Below are 27,428 nucleotides of genomic sequence, written 5' to 3' on the forward strand. Positions count from 1 at the left end.
TACACTTTATTTACGCAATCTAGCTTTTCTATTCCAACAGAAACAAAAACAACAACACAGTTGATCAAAACAGTTTATTTACACTACATATTCTATGAGTTGTAATAAAAGTATGTATGTTTAATAAGGGATGAGAGAACATATGCAGGCTTATGACAACTTCTTCCTCCTGTCTGACTTTACTGAGTGAGGAAATCAATTCACCTCAGATGTTTCTGTCCCTGCAAACAATCCCTCCATTTTCGAGATCATGAGAGCCCTTATGTCAGAGGAGAGAGATGCGTTGTGGGTATGACAGCAGTCATGGGAGCCGGCGTACGCATCACATTAGCGCCACAGACACATGACAGATGAGGAAACCAAAAAAATAAATAAAAGGCATTAGTTCTGGCACTGACATTTACTCCAATAATGGGAGAAAATGTAGCGTCGGTCAGACTGACACGTTTATGAAAGAATCAACCAAGTTCAATAAAATCGAATAATTATCTAGGGGAGAATACTTTTGATAAATGTTTACCAAGCGTATCACAAAGCTTTATTTGTTGTAACCCTGGCCAGCAGTCAAACATTCCTGAGAGGACTTCTTGTTGTTTACAACTTAGAAATCATTATGTCAGACCTACAACGTCCTCTCAGGCTGTTTGCAGAACACCACAAATAAAACATAATTTGATATGCACGATATCCACACTGAGCATGCTGAGTCCATGTTTCAGTTCTCTCCTCCAGTGTGCCGTTTTGTGTTGCTGTGTATCCAGGCGTTCATTCGTTCTCTCTCATCAGCAGCAGTTGGACTTCCCCTTGGTGGGTTGGTGATCTGCCTCTGTGCTGTCTGTGAGCCCTGTGACGAACGCAAATGAAAATAAAACACCTACATTTTTTGGCATTCGGATGAACAATGTGAGATACAGTGGGAAAGGTTTGAATGATAAAGCTGGATAATATTCTCTATATTATATACTCTGTATAATATTTTTTTACTGTCAACAAATCCCATGAAAAGACCAAAACCAACAATGAACTGATCCTGGAAACAACATCGTCTAAAAACTGTTAAAAACATAAATGATACATAAAACATAAAAAAAACAAACATAAAAAGGTGAATGTGGGGTGCTGTAAATATTAGAGCAGTGGTTCCTAACCTGCGGCTCGCAAAGATAAATCTCAGGGGTCACAAAATGATTAAAGGGATCAGAAAGAAAATTTGTCTGTTTTTTTCTAATCTTTGCGGCGGTAACATCCAAAGAAGCACAACAATCCGCCCGCAAAAACAGGGAAGAAGAAATGGACGAATGGAGCGCCACACAGAGAGTGTGGAGGTGTGAAAGATGCACTAATGCATTGTTGATTTAGTTTTTGATCATAGAGTTGTTGAAGAAAAGGGCATAAGTATCAGCGTTGTCCTGTAAATGTACTTTTTTCCCCCAAACTTAGACATGCAAGAGTAGGTTGTAGGTTGAGAAAATTCTGAGACCTTTGAACTTTAGAAACTCTTACAACAAACCACAGCGGATAGATTGCAAAGTAAACAAATCTAAAACACTGAGAACCCGACATTTGAAGATACAGTAATAATTAGTTGGTAAATGAATGAAAGAGACAGTTGACTATGACGCTGTCTTATCAATAATGAGATTTTATTGAGCAAAGTGACTCACTGATGATGTCACCGACGTGCCTCGAGCCACTCTTCTCGAGCTCAGACAAAACGTTGGCCTCAAAAGTCAGAGAGGCCACCCGGAAGAAGAAATCCCTGACTCCATCTCCTGGAAGGACAGAGAGGAAGGAGTTTAGTGAGACAAAAAGAGACAAAACCAGGAAATGAAAAGCATGTCGGGATGAGTACTGATGGGGATTTGTTCATGTTAATGTGTGTTTGACTCCCACCTGACTTTGCGGACACAGCCCAGTACTCTGCTTTGATTTCCTCAGAGAGTCTGATGGCTTCCTGCTCAATCTGAGCCAACTGATCAGGAGACTGAAACACAGAAGAGAGGAGGACAGTGATGGAGCAAAGACCAAGCTCCAGGCCACTGGTCACCATAGAATTATGCTTTTCATGAACTAAATATTCAGAGCTGCAAGTAGATAAGTAGATTAGTCGACAATTATTTTGACAATTAAAGCAGAAGTGCCAAACATTTGATAGTTTCAGGTTCTCTGATGCGACAGTTTACTGCTTTTTCTCGTGTTTTATGTGACAGTAAATTGAATATTTTTGGACTTCGGACGGTTGGTGGGACAAAACAAGACTTTGGGCTCGAGGAAATTTTCATGGAAATGTTTGAATGTTTTCTGAAGTTATGTGGACCAAACAATTAATCAAAAATTAACATTTAATTGATGAAAATATTGAAATTGTTCGTTGCAGCCCTAAAGATATTAACAGTTTCTTCAACAGCAAACTCAATTTTAAAAAGTAAGTATTGTTTAATTACTGTTAAAATCAGTCCGGCCAAAAATACAGCACTAAAACAGCAACTACATAAAAACCTTATTCTAAAAAAATATTCTGTCGATCTACTAATCTATTAATTGACAAAACGTTGCAGCTCTCTATTTTAGTCATTTTTGATAAATTTCACTCACACTGAGGTCCTTCTTGGTCCCGACAAGAAACAGTAAAACACTGGATGGGTCATTTTCCTTCATGGCGTCCTCCAGCCACTGCCTACACACACACACACACACACACCCACACACACTTATTAGACTTCAAATTGCATTTTAATGGCGTAATAATTTGGTCATAATGGCGTATTTCCTACCTGGCATGTGCTAAAGAGCTCCCACTGCTTAAGTCAAACACCACAATGATGGCTGGAGGAACGAGAAGAGGCAAAAAGAATGAACACAAGTAGAACAAAGAGCGTGATGAGAAGGGCTACAGGGGAACAGTAGAGACTGAGCTGGACTCACCTTGTGCTCCTCGGTAATATGTTGAAGCGATGCATTTGAAGCGCTCTTGACCTGCTGTGTCCCACCTGAAATAGATCAGACGCAGCTTTAATCGTTCTCGTTGTGTGTCATGTTGTCATGTGTCAAGATGGTGGTTTAGACTAACATGCAGTGAGTGGTTAAGCCTTCAGACTACGTTTCAGGAGATGAGAATATAGCCTCAGTAAACCTTAGTCAACAATTATCAGCTTTATTCAAACAAAAATAGAGTCTACAGCTAACAACTCTGTGAGGGAAGGGAGAGGAGACGGGAGGCAAATAATTGATGATTCTGCATGAAAGAGTGCAACCAGGTTATTGCTGTGAAGGTTCACTGACTTCCTGTGTCGAGCTCATTAAATGTCTTGTGCTGTCTGTCTCTCTGGGAAATTAACCTTAAAATGACACTAACTCACGTGCACTCACATGCACAACCAAAGCCAATGTCGTGAAGGAGAAACAACTAATTTATGGCCCAGTTAAGAGTCTAAACAACAAGCATATCAAAGCTGGAGGATGTTATATAGCCTCAAAAATATCTCAACTTCATCATCGTGTGCGATCGAATGGGAGGCATTAAAGAGAGTGAGTGAATGAGTTTGTTTTGGGCTCAGTCTATGAACTGAGTGTTCCTCTGTGGTACAGCGACACACTCACAGCTGTAAGCTGAAGGGAACGCCGAGCACCTCGAAACGCTCCATCTCAAAATCCACCCCTATGGTTGCTTTGTAGTTCTTATCAAACGCACCCTTACGGAACCTTTCAGGAACAGTGAGAGAAGTTATGTTAGAGCTGCAGCTGGCAATCACCACTATTTTGTTATTATCAGTTCATTTCTCAACCATCAACTATCGATTGATCATCTTGTCCATAAAATGTCAGACACATTTGTGGAGCCCAAAGTGATTTCTTAAAGTAAAAAAAACATCTACACTTAATAAATTACTTCTATCTTACTTGATTAATGAAAAATTCAATTATTGGAGAAAAAACATACAGTCATAAGTTTGTAGTATCATCACAGTCATTGACATTCCAGGAGATCTAATGAAGGTATAGAAACTGACTCCAGTTTCTTCATCTCACTCCTGAATCAACCAGGAAGTAACTCAGTTAAACCCGTAATGATGATTTGGACCTTTCCCAAAGAAAACCTGAGTCTCAGCTTCGTGCACACTGAACTCTACATCATTACATGACAACTTTATTTGTAATAAATCTGGAGCGTGTTGTATGTACACCAGTGTTTCTGTTGATATCTGATCCACAGCCCTTCCAGTGACAATGTGACATTAAGCGCATAAAGCTGAAAGGTCAAATAAGCATTTACCTTTAATGATTTTAATCATCTGAAACATTATTGATTCGTGTAATGTGTTTTTATCAAAAAGATATTTGTGGCACTACAACCTCAACTTGAAACAGGTTCAAACATGTTTTTGTGGAACAAAACTCGAATGACGCCTCAGTGCTGCCTCATACAGCTGCAGGGGAAACACTTTAACAAGTAATATAAAAAGAATAAAAGTCATAGTTCAAAAAATGATCCTCTAATTGATCCAGTTATTCATGTCTGCTTCGTACCTGCTGATCAGACACGTTTTCCCCACTGCAACATCTCCCACCACGATGACCTTGGCGATATTAAAGCTGGCAAAGGAAAGCCGATACTGTCAACAGTCACACAACATGAACAACATGAAATACACATCGACATGATCAGTAACACGCAGACATCACTGCAAACAACGTGCAGGAGTTGACACTGATTAACCCCTTTAATATTATGCCTCACAGCCCCATTAAACTTTCATACTCTCAAAGAAGTAACTTTAAATTTCATCCTTAAAAATGCATGAGGGCCCTTAATGGTCCCCAGTCTGCTCCGAGATTAAAGATGAATCATTTTAATAACTTAATTAGTTTAGGTTTGATTTAAGCAGCCTCTCCACTGCTCTCACAGATTAAGGGGACTTTGGTATGATTTTAAAAGGATGATTATCTGCTGATGTAGGCCTTCGACGTTTATTTACTACCTAAAAAAGCGCGAAGTTGAGTCATATTCTGCTTTATTCTAATTTATTAAATGTACAGAAAGTTTGCTTTCTGCACTTTTGGGCAGTTTTTTTGTTATAGCAGGTATTGCTTATTCCTCTGTGCCATAGAGCTCTATTGTTGTCCATGAATGATTAAAACACATCAGTGAGCCTCTGGGGGTGATATGTTCCTTTATTCATGATGATGAACATGGACACTGTAGTTAGTCAGTCCCACATAAACTGTCCACATGTGTATTACTACGCGGCTGAATATAGTCCCCAACAAATGTACAAATCACTCCTGTTTGAGGAATTTAAAAATGAAACTATATATTTGTGAGCAGTTTGTAACGTCTTTTTTTTACGTGATTTGTTAAAAATAATGAAAACGTAGAGAATCACCAGCCTTATCCTTTAAATAGACCACCAGATCAATGCAGTCAGATGTGATGGGTGTGGTCGATGGCTGTCAGCTGACACAGCAGACATAGCATGACTTAAAGGGCCCAGCCAGAACTAATTCATTTAAACACACATCACAGTGTGTGTAGTAGCACGGTGGACGACAGGGTGTGTTGTCTTTTAACCCTTCTGTGATCTTACCTCACTGTGCCTGTCTTCTGCACCTGGCAGACGGCCTTCACCTGTGGGTGGAAGCCATGTTTGGTGTGCAGCGCCGCATTTGCACTAAAACACTGTGAAGAAAGTGGGAAGAATCTTAGAAAATCAAAAAAGAGAAGCAGCAATGTCCCGAACTAAAATCCTCCCTGCCTTCATCTGGCTCTTTAAATCTACTAAACTGCTGCTGTCCAGAGAAAACCTTGTATTTCCAAAGTATCAGTTTTATATTAGCCTTTAGTTCACTTTTCTGAGGACAACAGCATTTTGCAAATCTGCAGCCGTCCACTTTCAGAGAAGCAAAAAGCAGCATTCAAGACTCTTAATAGCCTCATCATCAAGAGTAACACTGTTAGCTGTAGTTGCATTACAAAGCGTGTGTGTGTGTGTGTGTGTGTGCGTGTGTGTGTGTGTGTGTGTTACTAACCTTTGGGAGCTGAGTAATGATCCGGTCCTTCTTCACAGGTGGCAACATGCTGCTACAGTGGATCAATACACACACACACACACACACACACACACACACCTCTTCAAGCTGCCACTCTCACTGACAGCAAACACACACTTAACTTTATTTATTTCTTTATTTTCTCTCACCACTCTTTCCACAAAACCAGGGAAGGACACAATGAACGTCTTCCAACTTGTCCTGAGATCAAATATCAGAAAGTTAAGATGTAGGTTTCAATATATGCAGCGTGTACAGTAACGCAGAAACACTTTGCAGTGAACTACCATCAACATATTAATAAACACGATTCAATGGATTCTAAGAAGTGACATCAAATGAAGATACTTGTCTTGTTATTTGGCAACACTGTAACCCAAAAAGCGTTTTGTTTGTGTGACATTTCTCATTGGCCAAGTAGGCTGAAGTTTACGGAAGGTGAGTTAGAAACAGTTTATTTGCAAATAAAGGATAGGAAAAACAGTCTAAATGCGGAAGGGTTTAAGTAAGTTTAACAACTTTACCTGAAACTGCTGAACGGTAAAATGTTGGAGGAAATGTGTTCTGGGTCTGGAGATGTGATGTGATATCCAAAGTCTGCCGGGAAGTCAAATCCAGAACAAAATGATGCTCACAGCAACGAACTGAGTCTCCAGACAGACAGACAGACAGACAGACAATTAATGAGACTCTGCATGTAATTAGTGAAGGAAACCAACGAGTAACCTGTGAAACAGCGCCACGCTGTGGCTGCAGGGTGTTCTAACTCAACTCACTGATGATTAATAGCTTCATTTATGTAACCCCAAATAACATGTAGCTACATTTTCTATTCTTTTTGTTATGAATGTTTTTAATTCAAAGTTTTTATTTTCTTAGCGTGTTCACTTGGCAGAGGGTAGTGAGTAGCTGATACACAAGGGGAGGTAAGAAGTTATTAATATGTAAAAACACAAAAGAGTAGATTTAAACAAGTCACTAGTTACCTATAGTTGTAACCTTCCATATATTTACTTTTCATACATGTAGACCTAGGAGAATAATACAAGTTCAATTAGATATGTTATAAAAGAAGGTGAGCATTTGAAAGATCTACTCACTCAGAGTTTTGTAATATATTATAATTATTATCTGCATTTATGTTCTAATGTATAAGCAGCAGATTTAGTTGATCTAATCTGAACTGCTTTACATACTGTGTATATACGTAATGTTTTGGGGGGCAATTAATTGTAGTGGAGTAAAAAGTACAGAAATGTTCTGAAGTAGAAGTACAGCACATACATAAAGTTCAGCGTTCTTGTCATTTAAAGTGAGTCCAAATTTCAGGTAATTATCAGTTAAATTACATTTTAAATTATTTTTACACAAATACACTAAATAAATTCCAAAAACTTAACATAAAGTCATGATGCTCACACTCCGGTACAACAGGGGGCGACAGAGCGCCTTTCACGTCAGTTTGTGGCGCGCCATGAAAAGTAAAGACCGTGACGTCTTAATCCTGCGACTGTCAGGCTATAAAGACTTCGCCAACTACGTGATTCCCTCTTTTGAAGTCTTCTATCGCCTGTATAACTACGAGGTCCCCCGGCATTTCTGTATATATTTTTTAAGAGTGGTTAGTAAATACAACGTCACAGTATTAACCGTTAAAATAATCGTTTAGTTGAGAAGTAATTTGTAACTTAAGTTAATACGCCATGTCTACTAGTTAAAGTATAACGTTAGCATCGTCCCGACTAGCCTCAGGCAGCCACGTGGAGAAGACCGAAAGATGGGCCGTAAAAAAGACAGTGAGTTTGAATTTGTTATTGTTGTCTTTCAGCCTCGCTTGCTAAGAGCATGTGTGTCTTACTGCAAACATTGAACTGATTATTCTATAATCTTGTTTTTCCTCTAAAAGTCTGAAGACACTCGTGCATTTCAAGGCCTACTTTATGGGTGTTTGTCAAAATTAAAATGGACAAAATATAAATGTGTATCATAACAATGTGGTTAAACCTAAGCCATGGCTGTTTTCCATTTCTGAGGAGATTATGGAAGTAAAATTACCAGCAATGTGGCTATTATAACTAAACGGGTAATTGCGGTCAGCTAACAAATGAGCTCAAATTTTGTGTCAAAGTTGAATCCAAACCAAGATGCTGAATCATGTTTAGTCTTAATGGCCACATGGTTGTCTAATATAGGTCATGTTGCCTGCCTGTAGTCGAAGGTGGTACTGTTAATAATTTGTTTTTTTAAATAATGATTGTCTTGTTTCCTCAGATGGACTACGGTCTGGCAGCTCTCTGCACAAGTATAAGAAGTCCCATTTTGGATATATGGGCTCTCGTGTCTCTGAAAGGTGAGTGACTGTGAAATAAATCAAACTATCTGATCTTGATGCTGTTGTCAGTGATGAAAACTGTGAATAGGAAGTGCCGTCTGATGCGACAACTGACGATGTTTCATACTCACTGTTCTGAGCCTCAAACTGCAATTTATTCTGTGTTGATAAACAATTTATACAAACTTAATTGAAGTTACTTTTCTTTCTAAAGACAGGTCAGAATGGGGCTATTCAAGATGTCAAGACTCAGGTTGGTTTAATAATACACTTAAAATGTGCCATAACCATCAAATGTAGTGATGAAATCTAAACTGAAATAGCTGGAATTACCGGCAGATTGTTCAGTGGTGACTCTCGGTTTTCTGAACATTAATGATGTAGATGTTACATGTCAAATTAAATGGATTGAATGTCACTAACAAATCATAACCTTGTCATCTTATGTAGCTGAAAAGTGAGCTGCCATAAGATGTTAAGGCCAGGAAAATGTACCTGCTGAGTGTTTGCATGATGGGTAAGTTAACATGTTCACATTAGAGTGGTACTTAATCTGGAGCAGAATGTGTTCCTCAAGTCATGGAGTTGCACTTCTTTACAACTTGTCTAATAGTTTCCCCCCCCCCCCCCCCCCCATCTCTTACAAGTTGCCATGCAGCGCTGCATATACTCAACTGAACCTGCTGACTGAAGATGATTCACTTCATGCAGGTAAATTTGCATAATCTATCATAAAAAATGGCAATTGTTTTTTTCTGTTGTGATGAAATCTAAACTGATACAGCTGGAATTACCGGCAGATTGTTCAGTGGTGATCATTGGTTTTCTGAACACTTTTTTCAAAAAAAAAAAAAATCGAATGGACTATCAGTGCATGTGTTTCAACTTTTTGACTTTTGTTCTGGTTTCTCAAGGTTGAGCTGGTTACTTAGGATTCCACAAAGGAAGTGATTCATCTGACAGGCTGCAGCTACACATTGTAAGTTCATTTTGAATTGTTCGATACTGTATCTTGAAATTCAGTCAGATAAGCTTTTTTTTATGAGCTCACCTTTGTGCAATAAACACTAATTTAGTGATGTTTGAACATTGAATAGCATAAGCTTCTGCATTGAGCTGGGAACACAATCACATGTGATGACTGATTTGCCGCAGTCGGATCAGAGTTGACATTGCCCTTGGTCACCAGTTGATCTGGGCCTAAATGGAGAAGATTTGAAAACTGTCATTCCTGCACAAACTGTAGGTGTCTGTGACCTGCCCTGGTTTTCACCAGCAGCATATATATGACATGATCCTGAAAGTATAATCAGTCTAAATCACATGCTTTGTTCCTGGCTCAGAACATGGCCCACTTTGTCCAGAGATCAATAGTTTGGACAAATGTAATCTGATAGTGTTAATTTGCTAAATACAGCCAACTCCTAAATACAAGTGCTTTGGCTCATGTTGTATAATGGTGAGTTCATTGAAAAGCTTATTTGCCCAAAGGAAAGTGATCCCTGAGTAGCTTTGTCAGTGATGAAAACCTGGAATAGGAAGTGCCGTCAGATGCGACAACTGACGATTGTTTATAATCCATTTTTCTGAGTCTTTAAGGCTATACTGTAAAGCTACATGGGTTTTCAAAGTATTTCTTTGTTCTTATTTTTCCACATTTGTTTATTACAGAAGTCATTCTGCCAGTCTGGTCCTGTTGCCTGAGTCTACTCTCGTGAATTTGACAGGTAGCTTTTTAAGCTGTAGTACACAAATAGCTGATTATTGTTGTGATGAAATCTAAACTGAAATAGCTGGAATTACCGGCAGATTGTTCAGTGGTGATCATTGGTTTTCTGAACATTAGATGGCAGCATCACACACTACATCTGCATGAAATAATTTGAGGACTAACTTCCTGTGTCTTATCCTTCAGAATTGGATCAAGTCGTTGCAGTGACTCTGCCTCAGTATGCCTGCAAGCTACATGTGGTAAGACATCAATGTGATTAATTTGTTAGCTGAATTAAGTAAACTGGAGGACTGTTAAAGTGTCATTCAGAAACTCAAAATCCCTTCTAGTTTAAGAGGGGCTCCTCAGGATGACCCCTGCAGGGGAAAGTGGTTCATTGCAGCTGTAAATATGAACAAGATCCACTCAAACTCATGACAAATTGGTTCCAGAGAAGCCACTTTGCAAAGAAACTGCTCTGATTTACTATTGCAGGTCTTCAGATGTTTGTGTCTTGATGTGTCTGGACTACTTTGTAAAAATTCAAAAGTCTAATCTGGCTCCCTCTCTTCAGATGGCCTCGTGGAGGACTCATGGACACTGGTCTGAAGATGGATGTCAACATGTTTGTGGAAAAGCATTTTACACTGGTTAAATGTTTGTAATAAAGTCTCAAAACAACCTGATAATTGAAACCTTTGTAATGTCTTGAGCCTCAACTGACACACAAGCAATCCCACCTCTTAAAAAGCATGCCTAAAGGTGTATGTAGAAAAATACTCAGTGATCCTCACAACCCTGGCCTCGTTATCTTGTGAAACTGGCCCCCAGGCAAAGCAAGTCTAGTATCCCTGCTATAGGCGATTAAACCACCAAAAAACAGTAAGTTGTGCTTCTGACCAATTAAATTGTGCACCTAGCATGTCTTCAAATCCATGTTTAATAACTGCATTTACATGTACCTACATTCATGTTGGTCTGACTTCATGTTCCTCATGCATGGTCTTATGGAGTGGTGAAACTTAAGAATTTTCCAGACAAAGTTCTATTCTGATTAAACATTTAAATACAAATTTGGTTTGTCCCACACTAGTTTTCACATTTTCTTTATCAAATATACTGACTTTGATTTAAGGCTAAAGTAGCATCTTGACACTCCAGTACGACCATGTCTCTGTTAATGAGAAGTTTAGAGATCCTAAAGTTGATGGCATGTGATGAAGTAAGAAAGCTGGAAATACCTGTTCTTCAGCAGGGGTTTTGTTCAGGCATTCGTAGCCTAATGCAGAACAAACATTTTATGAACTAAAATGTCCATCATGGCTATGCAGGTCTGGTGTCATTTCCCTCAAGTAAAGTACAAGTACTGTGCTTGTATTGTACTTGAGTAAATATACTTGGTTACATTACATCGCAATGCAAGTGAATGAGTGTGTGCTGTTGTAACATTTATACAAGGAAGGCTTAAATGCACTGACAGTCATTGAACTCGAATCCTCTCCTGAGGCCCGCCTAATGTTTCACATGCACGTCTCGAGATTGTGACTTTGCTTTTCAATATGAGGAAGCAGCCATGTTGATCCCTGCATACCGCCCATCAGTTCTGTAGTCAAACCATGTAACTAACCATTTGTGTTCAGTGTGTCTGTGTGCACATAATTTATAAGGCACTTTAATGCCTGTTGTGAATGATCCTCTGCCAAATCTGGCTCAGGGCAGTGGATTCACCTGCATTGAACTGTATATCTGACACTGAGGTATTCATCTGATGAGTATAAATAACTTTCACTTTTCCTGATCCTGTCACACTGCGTTTATACTTTGAAACCGTCGCCAGGCTCTAACTTTAAGTAAATCCTGTAATTTTTGTTATTCATTGCTTGATTTTACTCTACTGTTAAGTAGCTAAGTTCAGTTTTACCTGAAAGCTGTTGCCCAGTTGCTGTCTATCAGATTCCAGACACCTCTGCCACTGCTCTCCATCACGACATCCACCTGCGTGAAGATGATTCACTCCCTCTATGAGGACGGAGGTGAAGGGAGCCTTTCTAACCCAGTGAAATTTAAAGGCCAAGACTATAAGCGTCTCAAGGAAGCTCATTGAGGGGAGGACATTTGAGGATATAGCTTTCCCAGCAAACTCACAACTCTCTGGGAAGACCACTTAGACCACATACTTACATGTGGTCTAAGTGTGAGTATTGGACTTCCATTCCACAACAGGCAGGACTCAGTGCTGCAAAGCAAAAAGTGGTGGAAAGAAACAAACTACAAAGGTTAACACATAACAACAAAAGTTTCCAGGTGGTTAAACTCAAATGTGCCCGTTTGTTTTTCGCTTCAGGGTTTGTGGATCTAATGGAGACATGATTGCTATTATTCCATCTGAAACATTCAAGGACTTCAGTGGGGGTGCGCACATGAGCTACACGCTGTCCAAACATCCACCTAACCTGTGGGATGAACATGAACACAGACATCCAGAGCAAAACTAGGAGTGGACGTATGCAAGGGTAAAAGACTTGAGTTCAGGCCTCTGTGCAGCCCAGTGAAGCCCATACAAAACTCCTCTTTTACTGACAGCTTTGTAACTTCTTATGACTCTTTCTTTTGCGGCATGTGCGAGTATGCAATCCATTATCCATATATCTTTAAAACCCCTGCTGTTCCAGACAGCCTCCCCTCCACATTCCTGATTTGTGCTGTTAGGAGGTAAAGCTGGCAGACATTGATGGCACCTGTTGATAAGCTTCTCCGGCATTTGAACTTTTGTCAACTTCTTATTAGCACGAATTACAACGTAATAAGATTGAGTGAATAAATCTTCAGTTTGAAGCCTACAATCAAAAGCATGCTTTAAAATGTGTCAAATGAATGCAGATGATTGTACTTGTGCTATTATTTCTTTGCTCATCAGTTCTTATTGACTTTGCTTTGCTGTATTTCATTTAGTATTTCAGCATTTTTGGAAGCTTGTTTTTAAGCATAGTGTGTTCACATCTTACTCAGCAAGAATTTGTCCCAAGGGCAACTGATACCTTTACCTTCACAGAGGCAGACTTAAGTCCCCAGAGGCTCTCAGCAACGTATGTCACAAGATATGTGCTGACATGTCAAGACGGTATACATTCACATGTATTTCAACCTTGTGAAGAAGCATTAAAAAAAGAGCATAAAACAAGATCCAATATTTAATTTTTCCGACTTGTCTGTACAGACATTGTCACTAGTGTCAAAAACGTGTGTTTTACAGCCGAAACAGGTACAGAACCAACCACCCACTACATGTGTCTTGCAGGCATAAGGTTTTAAAAAGGCAACATGTTGCATTTCAGGTTTTTTCTACATTTTTATTTTTACTACTACAGTGTGCATAAGACTAGAGGAAGATTCAAGCAATGAAAGTTATGCACTAATACAGAATTCCTACTTTTTGTAGTCTGATTTGCACCCAAATCTGTACATCTGTACCTCCTGTGCTGACTGTGCAATACGTAACAATTCCTTAGGATTATTTGCATGTAGTACTGCAGCGCTATATGCAAATTATGAGCAACTTTTTGTGAAGCTGTCATAGATATATATCTTGTCTAGACACATTTTGTCCCAAGGGCGACTGTAAACCTGCTTGGGGAAGAAAGAAATCGACCATAATTTGCTAGTATGCAATCAGTTATCCATCTTCCTTTGAAACACCTGCTTCCACATTCCTGCTTTCTGCTATTAGGAGGAAAAGCTGGCAAACATTGCTGGCACCTGTTAATAAGCTCGAACTTTTGTCAACATCTTGTTACCGCAATTACCGCAAATTACAGTGTTATTAGATTGAGTAAAGAAATCTTATGTTTGAAGCCTACAATCATGCCTACAAAAGCATGCTTTAAAATGCGTTTAATTCATGCAGATGATTGTACTTGCGCTCATATTTCTTTGCTCATCAGCACTTTCTGACTTTGCTCTGCAGTATTTCATTGAGTATTTCAGCATATTTGGAAGCTTGTTTTTGAGCATCTTATTCAGCAAGAATTTGTCCCAAGGGAAACAGATACCTTTACCTTCACAGAGGTAGACTTAAGTCCACATTGGCTCTCAGCAACGTATGTCACAAGATAAACACTTCTTCTAAGTCTTTAATTACTCCTACCTCCACTCCATGCTCTGCTTTATACAATCATTGTGAAAACACAATGTGAGTGAGATGACGAGGATAATTGGAAGCTTGTTTTTGAGCATAGGGTGTTCACATCTTATTTAGCAAGAATTTTTCCTTGGGGCAACTGATACCTTTACCTTCACGGGCAGACGAAAGTCCACAAAGTCTCTCAACAACATATGTCAGAAGAAACATGTGCTGACATGTCAGGAAGAAAAAAAAGAGAAGCTTTTGTTCCTTCTGGGTATACCTGTGATTTCAACCTTGTGAAGAAGCATAAAAAAGAGCATAAAATATTTTATGACTTTTTGTCACTAGTGTCAAAAACGTGTGTTTACAGCCTGGAGAACTGGTACAGAACCAACCAACCACTAGATGCTTCTGCAGGCATAAGGTTTTAAAAAGGCAACATGTTGCATTTCAGGTTTTTTCTACATTTTTATTTTTACTACTACAGTGTGCATAAGACTAGAGGAAGATTCAAGCAATGAAAGTTTGAATGAAAACTTTTTGTGAAGCTGTCATAGATATATATCTAGACACATTTTGTCCCAAGGGCGACTGTAAACCTGCTCGGGGAAGAAAGAAATCGAACAGTAAAGAACATGTTGAGAGAATTATTATTGTCATGTGTCAGGATTTACTGGCAGAACAAAAAGTGTTCCTGCAGCAGGTGTGCACGGATACAGTGGCGTTGGTACTTATATCTTTACATTCTGCTCTCTCTGGTTGAACACCTTTGTATCTGTCATGCAATCCCTCACAGCAGCCCTGATATTTAAAACGACGTGTTCGTGAAGGTTATAATATTCAACTATTTGCATGTTTGTGCCATAAATGTCATAAGTACATGTTTTATTTTATTTTCATAGCATTTTCTTTCAGTCCTTTTTTTTTTTTAATCCTTGCTTCTAAAACCTATATGTGGAGTGATTTATTTTTTTTTTTTGCTGTAGATTGTGATGTTCGTGACAGCTCTCAGGAAAACATTTTGCCAGGGGCTAGTCTCACTAATCCCACCATCATAGTATTGAGCAAACAGAAATTCCCCAGATTCTTTTTAAGTCTGAGAAATAACTCGGTTGAATAATAACGTGCCCCGACTGTTGTACAAACATTGAGATCTTATTGAAATGACATGGTATGTACTTTGATTAGATTTTACGACATCCTGAACTCACAAGATAACCCTTAAAATAAATTAGGGTGCAGACTTTCTTTTTTAATTTGGTGCCAAATCTCACTTTTAATATGTGAAAGCTATTTTTCTCTATTTTTTTCATTGTAGCATATTTCAGCACCCAAACACGAGTCGACTCCTCCAGAAAGAGGTGACCATTATTACATATCTCAGCATTTTCATGAAGTTTTTCTGCTGCATTTTGTAGGTTTAAAAATTATTTGAGGCAGATTTCACAAGATGTGACACACAAAGCCAAAATAACAGATTAATGCTAATATATTTATTATATTGGTAACACTTTCTATGAAGACCACATCTATATGTGCGTTATGGAGGCATTCATGGTGAATTATAATGTATTTATAATGATTTATGACTACATTCTTAAACACACATAATGCTTTCTGATTCACTATATCAACAGTCATATATATCTCATCCCTACAAGTCATAATTCTGTTATTACTAAAGCTGTTATTGCTATTAGTAGTCATATTTTAGTTATTATTACAGCTGTTACTACTATTATTAAACTTAAATGATCATGAAACAAGTTAACTCCAGTTTATGCACTTATAGCAGAAGAAAAACACAAAGTATACATTTATATTTAAAGTTCAGGGTAGAATTTATTGTAATATATTGTAATATAACCCCCAGTATGCAGTTCCTTCAGTGCTAAGGTCTACACAATAAGTACAAAGAGGATACAATTATGTGAAATGTGAATTTCACCGTGTCAAGAAATAGTGTGCAGTTGTAGCAGGCCTGACATGACAGGTGGAGGTGATAATTTATACCAGAAAAACAGTTTTCACCTCCCAGACCCTGTAATTTTAGCTTTTCTGTACCTTCTTGGGGGCGGGTCTGACTCCAGACTTATGTAAGACATTGTGTATATAAGTGAGGGACAGTCTGCTGCAAAGACCAGACTGGGCACTTCCAAGTCACTTCTCTTGTAAGGAAGCAGCAGTTGGTTGCAGCTGTCTCTCAGGTAATTATCCCCACCCATCTCTGAAACACAGCTTTTGCATTTCAAAATGAGATTCTGAATTCTCTTATTTTGTCTTTCTTCTGGTGTCTCAGAGTCTGTCTGAACGCCCTCGTCAACATGCCTGGAACTTGCACTTCTATCATCAACTTGCGTTACCAAGATGGCAGTGAGGGGAGCCCCTCCAACCCTGCCAAGTTCAACTACCAAGACTATGCACAGCTGAAAGACAACTACCTCCGCAGAGGGAAGCTGTTTGTGGACAACACCTTCCCGCCTAATGAGACCTCTCTGGGAGACCTGCCTGATCTGCCCAGCTGGAAAGAAAAGCAAGTGGAGTGGCTTCGACCAGCAGTAAAATACTTTTTTTCTTCCTACATTGTAAAGATTTTTCTCATGTATATGTGTTTGTCTACATCTGATTTATTCCCTTTGTTTTATTGACCAGGACATCTTGAAAGTACAAAACAACGACAATGAGCCGTCTTTCTGTACAAAAGGAGCCTCACGATTTGACTTTGGTCAAGGCAGTGTGGGTAAGCAAAGATCCTACAGCTAGAAGAATAAAAAATGAAAAATGAAATGTTTGTGAAAACTATGTGGCAGTGCTTGAGAAAAGTCTTTGTTTTCCTCATTTACCAGGTAACTGCTGGTTTCTGGCTGCAATTTCCTCACTGACTTTCCAGAAAGGTCTGATGGTGCAGGTTGTGCCTATGGACCAGTCCTTCAGTAACTATGCGGGGATATTTCACTTCAGGGTAAATGATTAATGATACAGAAATGTGTTAAAACAATGCTTTCACAATACATTCTGGTCATCAGCTGACTTTCAGTTCTTACCCGTCCTTTCTTTGTCAGTTCTGGAGGTTCGGCAAGTGGATGGATGTTGTCATTGATGACCTCCTGCCAACACTCAACAAGAGGTTACTGTCTGTGCACTCCAAAGGTGGAAACGAGTTCTGGGTTCCTCTGTTGGAGAAAGCATACGCCAAGTACGAAACCTAACCAGAATCAAGACTGAAAATGCTAGATTAGCTAAACTCTTAATCTCACCATGGATGAGCAGTTTCCATGACAACCACCTGCATAGGCGGCATTTGCAAACACCTTCTTTTCTGTCTCCCTCAGAGTGTGCGGTTCATACGCAGACATGAACGCTGGGTTGCCATCAGAGGCCTGCAAGGATTTCAGTGGAGGCGTGCACATGACTTACCAACTCAGGGAGGCCCACTCTGCAGGCCATGACGAAGAGCTGTGGCTCTCACTGAGCAGAGCCACCGGCTGCAAGTCAATGGTTTGCTGTGGGACTGCCCAGAAAGGGGTAAGATCCAGTTTCTTAGCAGAAAAATTATTAAAAAATATCAAAGTCAAAGGGGCGATTTAACTGTTTCGTCTGTTTCAGGATAAGTTGGTGAACACTGTGGCGCACACTGGATTGGTGGATGCTCATGCCTACTCTGTCACAGCAGTCACTGAGGTAAACTGTGGAGCTGCTAATGTGTGCATATATGGCGACTGAGGAGAAGGGTTAAAATAAGATCCATAGGAGTTTAATTGCCAGCAAGACTTTGTCAGAAATCATTTGGTATTGGCGGGAAATGCCGTACTAGAAGCTTTACAAGTTTCTGATTTAATTTGTCAATTTCACCTTTAGGTTGAGTATTACGGCTCCAAAGTGAAGCTGGTGCGAGTCATGAACCCTTGGGGCCATACGGAGTGGAACCAAAAATGGAGTGACAAGTACTTGAATTAATCATACTTCCACCCATATGTGCAAGCAATAAAAGAAAAACCAAGAAACAAAACTGTTCAGTTTCAATATGTTGAAGTCTGTCATTGACTTAGTTTCCTCTTGTGCACAGGTCAGATCTGTGGCAAAGAGTGAGCCCAGAAGATCGGGAAAAGTGTTTCGACCGCAACGATGGAGAGTTCTGGTAAATTAGCTACATTAAAAGTACCATGTGAAGTTTTCTTGTCAACAAAAACGGTTGTGTGAACAGTCCATGTTTCTCAAGCTTTGAGGTCTGACAAATGTGATGAAAGTATTTCCCTCCTTGTAAAATATTTGTAAAGCCACTTTTTTGAATAACCTACACTATTTACATCCATGTTTGCTAGCTTGCAATTTGCACAGCACTACGTTTCCACCATCAACTGTCCATCAGTGGAATAGTGTGAAACAGTGCGCGCGCATGTGCTTCCTTGTCATGAAAACATGGCTCCATAGCCCTACTAGTGGTCAAAAACCACAGGGTGCCTTTAAACAGTGAGGCTTGATAATGAGTGGACAAGAGCAAACATTTTATTCTCCATGGATAAAGTTTGAATGTACAGTAGAACTAACAGCCATGTAGTTGTGTCTCTTCTTTAGATTGGATGTACACTGCAGTATGTTTGCTTAAATGTCTGTCTCTTTTCTGGCCTTTCTCTTTTCTCTCTCTTGCCGTGCCTGCTTTTATCTGTCAGGATGGAGTTGGAGGACTTCTGTCACTATTTCGTGATGCTGTCCATCTGCTGTGAGAACCCCAACTTTATCGACGGAGACCTCTCCTGCCAGTGGAAATGCATGATTTATGATGGCAGCTGGGTAGCAGGCAGATCTGCAGGCGGCAACGTGAATGAAAGTGAGCCCAATTCATTCTTTTTTACCTTTAACTCTAACTGCAAGGACAAGATGTTTTGTTGTGCCTTTTTCCCTTTATGTGTAACCACAAAAACCACCAAACTGTCTCTGAAGTGTCATCTGCTTTGTTGATGTTTCTCGTCCCCTGTAGATACCTTTGCGACAAATCCTCAGTATCGCATCCAGGTGGCTATCATAGATGAGCAGGAGCAGGGAGACAAAAACGTCTTGCTTTCTCTGATGCAGAAACCTCAGCAGCAGTATCGCAAAAAGACAAGATCCTTCCCAATTGGACTTACCATCTATCAGGTTTGTATCCCGAATTTTGGTTAAATATTAACTAATGATTGAATACAAATGCTTATTATCATGTATGAATATTGTTTTAGGCTATTCCTGTGACACGCATTTTTGCCTGAACTGTATAATGACATTCTTCTTCCCATTTCACATCCAACAGGTTCCAGCAGGGGTAAGAACAAATACCACACTCCTCCTGTGGACACAATGCAAAGAAACTCTACATTTAAATAACCTGAATAATACAATTTGATGCCATTTCATTATATTGAATAAGGTTCACATTCTTTCTAGACACCAAAAGGACGCCTGGGGTCCTCCTTCTTTAGACGAAACAGGCCTATGAAGCAATCACAGGCTTATACCTATGAAAGGGATCTGATTGAGCAGCATAGTCTGCAGCCTGGAGAGTATGTGATCATCCCCTCCACCATGAGACCCTACATGACTGCAGACTTCGTTCTCACTGTCTTCACCAAGGCTGACGCTAAGATCACGTAAGGACTTACTGATATTTGACATATACTGTAGGTCCCAGTGGATAACAGAACAAGGACTTCTCTGTATATAATATCTGACCTATGCTTTGCCAAAATGATTCATATAATTTAAAGTAACAATGGATCAGGGTCAAAGCTATCTTTGAGGATACTGAGGTCATTGTTTATGGAAATTTGGGGTTTTAGCAAGGTGGGGAGAAGCTACTTTAAACATGGTGGTTATTTTAAGGGCCAATTCCACCATGTTTACTACTTTTAGACCAACCAAAATAAGATTCATGTAGACGTAGGGCTGATATTAGTGCCTTTGATACATTACTTTAGGGAAAATAAACATGTTTTGACCATTTGCTCAGTGCATTGGTGTTGAAGAAAAAGCTTTGCCTTAATAAAATATACTCTATAATTAGAATTGTTTCCTGATTTAAATCAGGAAATACTGAGAATAAATCAACAAGACTAATAACCTAATCGAAAGTGGCTGTTGGTGTAGGAGTTAGATTTTTAACACATTCTCCTCTGCATCCAGTGCCCATGATGAAGATGATGATCATGACCACGACGAGGAGGACTTGGTTCTCCCTGAGGTATTAAATAAACAAATGTAGTCCATACTTTAGCTGTAAGTTAGAGAGACCAAGTATTGTTTGCCAATTTCATGCCTGATGCATTAACTTCTCATCTTTAGAGACCAACTGAGACAGACAATGACAAGGATGAGACCACTGACAGGGATCCCATCCGTGCCATGTTCAACCGCTACGTTGATCAGGTGTGGTGTTTTTCGCACTTTTACCTGTCTTTAAATCTTTTAAATCTTGAAAATCTCATGTCTCCTTTTCCTGCTATCATTTGATCACAGTTTGTGTTGTTTCCATGTCTGTTGTCAGAATGGAGAGCTGAGTGCCAGACAGCTCTGGAGGCTCCTGACTGACAACTTCCCTAACGGTGAGTTGGGTTATATCATGCCTACTTTCAAAACATTCAAAATACTAATTCAAGTTACTTTTGAGGATTTGACTTTCTCTGCGTCTGCCATTCACAGGGACCAGGAACGGCTTTGGTTTGGATACCTGCAGGAGCATGATAGCTATGGTGGATGTATCCTTAAAAGAACAATGAAAATATTTAAACTTACAAATCTACTTTGTCAAAATCAAATATTTTGATCAGGATTCAATTGTTAAATTTCATCGTTTTTAATGAGACATCCTTAACGTGCAAAGATCGACCAAAGGATGAAGATGACCTTCACTGAATTCTCAACTCTCTGGGAGAAAATTAATGAATACAAGGTAATACAATACAAATACATAAATAGATGATAAATATGGGCACGATGAAGACCTACTTCAACTAATTGATCTAAATTTTGGGGACTTTTATTTCCCTGAGACACTTCTTTCATAATTGTAGACATGGACTTGAGTCTCTGATGTACAGTTTTTAAGAGTAGTCTAATCTTTTTTGCAGAAACTCTTTCATCGCTTCGATTTGAATCAGAGTGGATCCCTGAGTGACTATGAGGCCCAGAAGGCAATCGAGGCTGCAGGTAACACTATTTATACATTTAAAGTTAACAACAACTTAACAACAAGCTTATACCAATACAAGAAAAGGGGAACATGGTTCATATTCTCAATTGTAACTGCAGTCCTTATGACTTTCTACTTGTGTCTGTACCAGGAATGGACACCAACGATGGCATAGTGAGGCTGATGATGTTCCGTTATTCTGGCTTCTCATCCACCTCCATGGAGAACTTCATCACTCTCATGCTACGCCTGGACAAGGTGTCAAGTGAGTGACATGGCAACCACCAATCACATCACTTTCAAAACCACAACATTTTGAGAAATTAGGCTTATGTTTGTTCTGGATAAAGAGGGGCTAAAGAACTAAATCCACCTTAAATGTTGTGTTCAAAAAAGTGATATTTGTGGTTTGTTTTCTTTACAGAGGATTTCAACGACAGATCATCTGATGGAGTGATCCACATGACCTGGGCAGAGGCAAGTCTATTTCCACTTAATGCCACTTATGCACGTATTCTTCTTGTCTTTCTCAAGACATCCAACATACAAACAGATGACGTGAGGCAGAAACGTTCACATCACCTACTGAAGATACTGCAGTATAAAAGTACAAATAGTCCTGCATTGAAAATTTAATTTAACTATGTATTATAAGTCAAATGTATGTAAAGTAACAAAAGAAAAAGTACTCATAATGCAGAATTGCATTATGGCCTCCGTGCATTAATGTATAAATATCATTTTACAGTTGTGGTTGGTCGAGTTGAGCCTAGTTTGAACTGTTTTACACACTGTTTAGTGTAACAATGTATCATGTTTAGTGTGGAAAATCTTAAAACATGTAGAGTAACTAGTAGCTAAAGCTGTCGAATAGTAGTGGCTATTATAATAATAGAGCCTTTCCTTTTTTTTTCCAGTTTTCCAACGTCTCCCTGTACAACTAGACCGAAGCTGCCACAGGAGCACAGGAGACACACAAGAGAAGTTTTCTGCAACCAAACGCTGCCTTTCCGAGAAATGACGTCTTCCTGTGCAAAACCTGTAAAGCAGTAACACGTTTCTGTGATCAAATGATCTGCGGAATAAACGTTGTTACCTTCTGAATTATGAGCGTAAATCTTCATTCTTGCACACATTAACAGCAAACTGCAAATGACTGCAGAACAACCAGGAAGCAACAGAAGAAACTGTGGACCAGAAATTGTTTTATTATCATCACTGACTACATCAGAAAGATACAAATCCTCAAAGAGTGATCAAACGCAACATCACTGGCTCACACGTCATCCAAGCTCATCCATCTTCCAAATTAAGCACAAATTAAAATTTCCTATATACACTCATTCCTTTGTGATGTTTCAAGAGGCTCTGTCAAAACTCATATTTACAAATCAGCATTTTTCTTTCACAATAATAAATCAAAAATCCACCTACTCAAGGTCCAGGTCTCTCTTGTCACTAAAAAGCATGAGCACACTCTGCTGTTTGAACCTGTCCTCTGCAGTGTATGGTGAAGTCGGCGGTTACAGGATAAGGGTGACAATATTCAATGTTTCTCTTATTGTCAACAAATCTCATGAAAAGACTAAAACAAACGATGAATTGATCCTACTAACAAGTATTGTGTGTGTAGCCAAAGCCTGACATTGCTTATTCTTCTGTGCCAGACCTCTACTGTCCAAAACAATGAAAAACACCTAACTGTTGCACTGGGTGACATGTTCCTGCAGTTTATTCTGAGTCAATTCTACTTACACTGTTCTAGTGCTGTAAAAACTCACTAGTGTACCAAATGGGTATTAATGCATGGCTGAAATTAGTCCCAAACATATGTACTATTTATTTATTTATTTTTTTTTTAAAGATTTACATTTTCAGTAAGAACCAATGGGCATGGGTAACAGGGCAGTGAAGTCAGAAAGTACGGACATAAGAAACTCTGTTGGTTTTGGTCATTTCTTGAGATTTGTTGGAGAAAAAATAAATAAATGAAAACATAGAATAACTTTAGCCTTATCCTCTAAACTGAGATAAAGGTTACGGGCAATTCAGGGATGTTTGTGCCGTGTGCTGGTCAGCTCTCAGTCCTCCTCCTTCTCTATATATGTCTTACAGGCCGAGCGTGCTATCTGTCTGGCCATGTACCTGTCCCTCGCCGAACTCACTGTGTGATCCGTGCTGCGCTTTGCAAACTTGTTTGCCTTCTCCTCGCCTTCCTCTTTCTCCTCACCCTCCTGTCTCTGTTCATCTTCCTTTTCCTTTCTGTGTTCTCCGACTGCTTCCTTCTTTTCTTTCTCTTCCCTCTTCACTGCCTTCTCCTTCCTCCTCTCCTTCTCTTCTTCCAGATCTTTGTCCCTCCGCTTGTCTTCATCTGGATTCCTCCTCTTCTCTCTTTCCCCATTCCTATCCCTCTCTCTTTCTTTAGGGCTCCTCTCCCTCTTCCCATGCCTGTCTTCCCTGTCTGTATCCCCCTTGCCTCTGCTTCTGTCATCTTCTCTGCCTCTGTCTTTCCTTCTATCCCTGTCGTCTCTTCTTCCTCCGTGTCTGTCGTCCCTTTCCCTTCCCCTGTTTCTGTCTCTATCTCTATCTCTGTCCCTGTCCCTCCCTCTGTCTCTGTCTTGATCTCTGTGGCTCTTCTTATGTCTGTCTCTCTCCCTCTCTCTCTCCTTTTCCTCTCCACTCCCTGATGAAGGCGACCTCTGTCTGTATTGGCGTTTTGAGTGTGCAGAGCCTGCCGCAGGCTTGCTGAACCCAGACTTCTGCTCGTGCCCCTCCTCACTGTCGCTGCATGAACTTGGGATATTATCATGGGATGTAGATGAGGGAACAGGCGAACCCCTCTCTGTGTCTTTTGAAACCTTTGAGGTTTGAGTTCTGTGGAAGAAGAAACCGAGAGTTACAATTAATGGCTCAGAATCGTTTTTTTTTTTTTTTTTAAATATGTATGTGCTTGTTGTGTTCATGGATGAGCGAGTACGGCCGAGCTATGACTGACTTGCTTGCTGAGCGATCTGGTATTGCCTCCTCTCCTACAGTCTGATTCAGCAGGTGCCGGTAGAAGCCGCTCAGGTCTTTCTGTTTCTTCACATCCAAAGCAGCTAAGCAAAACACAAGCAATTCAAACAAATGAGTTACATTGTTTCACATACAGTGGCCTATTTTCCACAACATTTTTAAGTCCATCTCTTCAAGTCATGCTTTGTGTGCCCTAATGAAGGAGATACTTCTCAAAGCGCATTGGTACAATAAAATGTATTGAAGGAATCTAGTGAACTTACCTTCCTGAACTTTTTCTGCTTTCAATAAAATATTTGAAAAAATAGTTTTGTACAATATCAAGATTGCTTAGGGATTACAAAACGTTGCTTTGGGAAATTGTACAATTTCCCCCCGGGGATCAATAAAGTATTTCTGATTCTGATCCAGTTTAAGCTACATTCATATAAGGTTTGAAACATCTGGAGTTTAAAGTCTCACCATATAATTTACAACAAAATCTTGTCTGCCTGCAGCCTAGAAATAGTTGAAAAGTATCGGTCTAACCTTCCATCTCTGCCTCTCTCTTCTCTCTCTCCTGCTCCTCCTTCTGCTCCTGCAGTTTTTGCTTGTAAGCGGAGGTGACATAAGCCTCTTTATCGGCAAACTGCTCTCCTTCGGCCTCTCTTTCCTTCTGGATCTTCCTCTCTTCCCTTCGTTCTTGTTCTTTCTTTCGGTCCTCCACTGCTTTCATTAACTGGTGGATATACTTTGGCTGGAATAAAGAGACACAGACAAAAATGAATTAAATTAATGTTCATGAGGATGCTCTAGCTCACACTTTGCTTTTTCTTCATCAGTAGGATGTTAGGATGTCAATTCAATATCAGCTGAACAGCAGCTCCACAGCACATTGAGTCAGTGTCCAACATATTTTAGCAATCTTTCTAACCATTAGATTACGCTGAAGTCCAAGTGTTGACAAATACATCAAGTGTTAAAAATAAGTGAGAATACCCTTTTGTCAGCGCCTCGCAGAACTTTTTTGTTGCTCTCAAGTCTCTGGTTTTGAATGTCATCGTACACAGCATCGTAGTCATATACGGTGCTGTCCTCTTCAAGGGCCTTCTGCATCTCCAAACGTGTCTTTAGACAGAGAGAGAAAGACAGACACAGACCAGAGAAATGTAAATCACAGAGGAATGACTGTGTTTGTCAAAAAAGTTAAAACAGTTTATAAAATTAAGTGGATCAAGTCACATAAAGTCTTTTAATTCTTCCTCTCACCTGCTTCATCATCTTCTTTTTGACAGCTTCTCTCTGCAGACTCTCCCCAACTGAGGTCTGAGGAACAAAACATATTCAATATATTTGGACAGAAGTCTGCTAAAATTCCAACTGATACCTGGATATGAGTTATTTTTATTTATTTTACAGAAATGTATTTAGTTTCTATAACAGGGAAAATAATGAATCACATGCAGTGATTGGTGAACGACAACAGACAAATTATATTGCCCTGCTTATGATAAATCCTAAAGTTTACCCACCTCATCATCTGAGTCATCTCCGAACACTGAGGGTTTCTGTAGGATTGCTGTCTTTGACACTCCTTTCTTCTGTGACAAGATCAGCCCGTACCTGTGGACAATCAGGAGGCAAGGCTACTTAAACCCTATCCTACAAAAGTAATCTGCACATACATTTCACATGTAAAAACTTTCACAAGTCCTAATTCACTGGGACAAATGGAAATTGTTGTGCAGCAGTTGCAGTACAAAGTAGGAGAGAGTGCGAATATAAAATATCAATAAGGTCCAAATCCAAATATACACAATGCCAATACACGAAGGATCATTCTTGGTGAGTTGCATATAGCTATGTATGTACAATATCAAATGTGAAGCACAGGTAAAATTGTGAGGATTAGATTTGTCTCCAGCATTTAGAAACAAACGCCTCCGTGTCATTTAAATGCTAATATTAATAGAGTTTATCTTAGAAACAGACAACACAAATCGTATCAAAGCACTACACATTCCAAATACTGTCAGAAATTTGCAAAGAGCGAATTTCTTTTCCATTTTCCAGTGGCGAAAGCAGCCATGTTTATGTTTACCATTCATTCATATGTTCATTTCATGTTTATGAGACTTTCTGCAAGCGTAAGGTTAAGCGCACTTTCCAGACTGAAAAACGTCATGCATCACAAAGACAAACAGAAAACGCATCAAACCTACGCGAAATCTACCAAATTACTGCAGCTGGAATGACTAACGTTAGCTATTGAAGTGGTATTAATTGATCGCCATTAGTAAGGCGAGTAAAAATCGAAATTAAAAAACAGCAGTGTTTCTGGAAACACGAAGAAGTAGTTGGTAAATATATGGCAGGTATAACAATGTGATTATTTGAAGCATTATTCAAACGATACGGACCCTGGTTTTGTAAACGTTAACTAGCTGATTTATAAGAGAGGTTAGCATAACGTTAGCATATCGTTAACTAGCTGCAGGAGCAGCAATGAGAACCACCGAATTTACAAATAACCCTGAGCTGTAACACCACGGCTGCTACAGCAGTTTAAGTTCTTTATCGTGGCTATAACTATAATCAAACCAAGTGAAACAGTTGTCGTTTAATGTTAATAACACGATAACAAAATCACGTTAGCAAGTTTGCTCGCTTACTGTTTTGTAGGGACCGCCATCTTGCTCTGCTGACTGTGAACGAACACGACAGATTCGGCACAATATTTTAGTAAACTTTCCCATGACAAGTTCTGCTAGGTTACATTTCAGCAGCCATGTGAACATAGCTACTGCACAAATTACCGATACTTATATTTTTTATAATAATAATATTTGCTTCTATTCGCTATATATGGCTTTGTCCGCCTGTTGCGAATGTGTGGACTTACATTGGCAGAGAGAAGCAAGTGACCACAATGAGCTAAATGTGACTTATCTCTGATTTGTGAAATATTTGGGCTATTACAAAATAACTAAAATACTGTGACATAAAAAGCACATTATCATAGATGCCTGTGCCAACTACTGTGCCTAGTACTACTACT

The 27,428-nt window shown here is 39.4% G+C and overlaps 3 protein-coding genes, 1 long non-coding RNA gene and 5 other non-coding genes across 10 annotated transcripts; 7 read left to right on the top strand and 2 right to left on the bottom strand.

The window, feature by feature from the left end:
* Positions 1-782: 782 nt before the first annotated feature.
* On the bottom strand, positions 783-6,075 carry rab34b (RAB34, member RAS oncogene family b). Its single transcript, XM_070917080.1, has 10 exons — positions 6,028-6,075; positions 5,586-5,677; positions 4,528-4,593; positions 3,601-3,702; positions 2,926-2,990; positions 2,775-2,826; positions 2,596-2,677; positions 1,894-1,984; positions 1,665-1,772; positions 783-844 (listed from the first exon to the last, which is right to left on the bottom strand). The coding sequence occupies exons 1-10, from the start codon at positions 6,073-6,075 to the stop codon at positions 783-785; spliced, it is 768 nt and encodes a 255-aa protein (XP_070773181.1).
* A 1,539-nt stretch (positions 6,076-7,614) lies between these two features.
* Positions 7,615-10,786, top strand: LOC139295707 (uncharacterized). 2 transcript variants are annotated; one of them, XR_011598425.1, is made up of 9 exons: positions 7,615-7,844; positions 8,320-8,398; positions 8,595-8,633; positions 8,831-8,897; positions 9,028-9,091; positions 9,295-9,359; positions 10,052-10,107; positions 10,296-10,351; positions 10,666-10,786. It is a non-coding gene; the product is annotated as an uncharacterized lncRNA (long non-coding RNA). The 2 variants fall into 2 exon arrangements; XR_011598426.1 differs by having other exon boundaries at positions 8,599-8,633.
* LOC139295856 (small nucleolar RNA SNORD49) lies at positions 8,445-8,516 on the top strand. The gene has a single exon (XR_011598433.1). It is a non-coding gene; the product is annotated as a small nucleolar RNA SNORD49 (small nucleolar RNA).
* On the top strand, positions 8,678-8,751 carry LOC139295861 (small nucleolar RNA SNORD65). Its single transcript, XR_011598438.1, has one exon. It is a non-coding gene; the product is annotated as a small nucleolar RNA SNORD65 (small nucleolar RNA).
* On the top strand, positions 9,139-9,212 carry LOC139295863 (small nucleolar RNA SNORD65). Its single transcript, XR_011598440.1, has one exon. It is a non-coding gene; the product is annotated as a small nucleolar RNA SNORD65 (small nucleolar RNA).
* LOC139295857 (small nucleolar RNA SNORD49) lies at positions 9,895-9,972 on the top strand. Its single transcript, XR_011598434.1, has one exon. It is a non-coding gene; the product is annotated as a small nucleolar RNA SNORD49 (small nucleolar RNA).
* Positions 10,148-10,221, top strand: LOC139295862 (small nucleolar RNA SNORD65). Its single transcript, XR_011598439.1, has one exon. It is a non-coding gene; the product is annotated as a small nucleolar RNA SNORD65 (small nucleolar RNA).
* Positions 10,787-12,557: 1,771 nt separating the features above from the next.
* Positions 12,558-19,842, top strand: LOC139295449 (calpain-2 catalytic subunit-like). The gene is made up of 13 exons (XM_070917643.1): positions 12,558-12,604; positions 16,514-16,772; positions 16,867-16,954; positions 17,061-17,176; positions 17,277-17,410; positions 17,547-17,739; positions 17,821-17,895; positions 18,073-18,158; positions 18,281-18,352; positions 18,885-19,042; positions 19,193-19,350; positions 19,502-19,513; positions 19,636-19,842. The coding sequence occupies exons 1-13, from the start codon at positions 12,558-12,560 to the stop codon at positions 19,840-19,842; spliced, it is 1,605 nt and encodes a 534-aa protein (XP_070773744.1).
* Positions 19,843-22,564: 2,722 nt separating this feature from the next.
* Positions 22,565-27,081, bottom strand: nsrp1 (nuclear speckle splicing regulatory protein 1). The gene is made up of 7 exons (XM_070917344.1): positions 27,043-27,081; positions 25,903-25,993; positions 25,640-25,696; positions 25,370-25,498; positions 24,920-25,127; positions 24,372-24,474; positions 22,565-24,250 (listed from the first exon to the last, which is right to left on the bottom strand). Exons 1-7 carry the CDS (start codon positions 27,060-27,062, stop codon positions 23,458-23,460), a joined length of 1,401 nt encoding a protein of 466 aa, XP_070773445.1. The 5' UTR covers positions 27,063-27,081; the 3' UTR covers positions 22,565-23,457.
* Between the last annotated feature and the right edge of the window lie 347 nt (positions 27,082-27,428).

The sequence above is a fragment of the Enoplosus armatus genome, chromosome 13 (genome assembly GCF_043641665.1).
Source record: "Enoplosus armatus isolate fEnoArm2 chromosome 13, fEnoArm2.hap1, whole genome shotgun sequence".
Lineage (NCBI taxonomy): Eukaryota > Metazoa > Chordata > Actinopteri > Centrarchiformes > Enoplosidae > Enoplosus > Enoplosus armatus.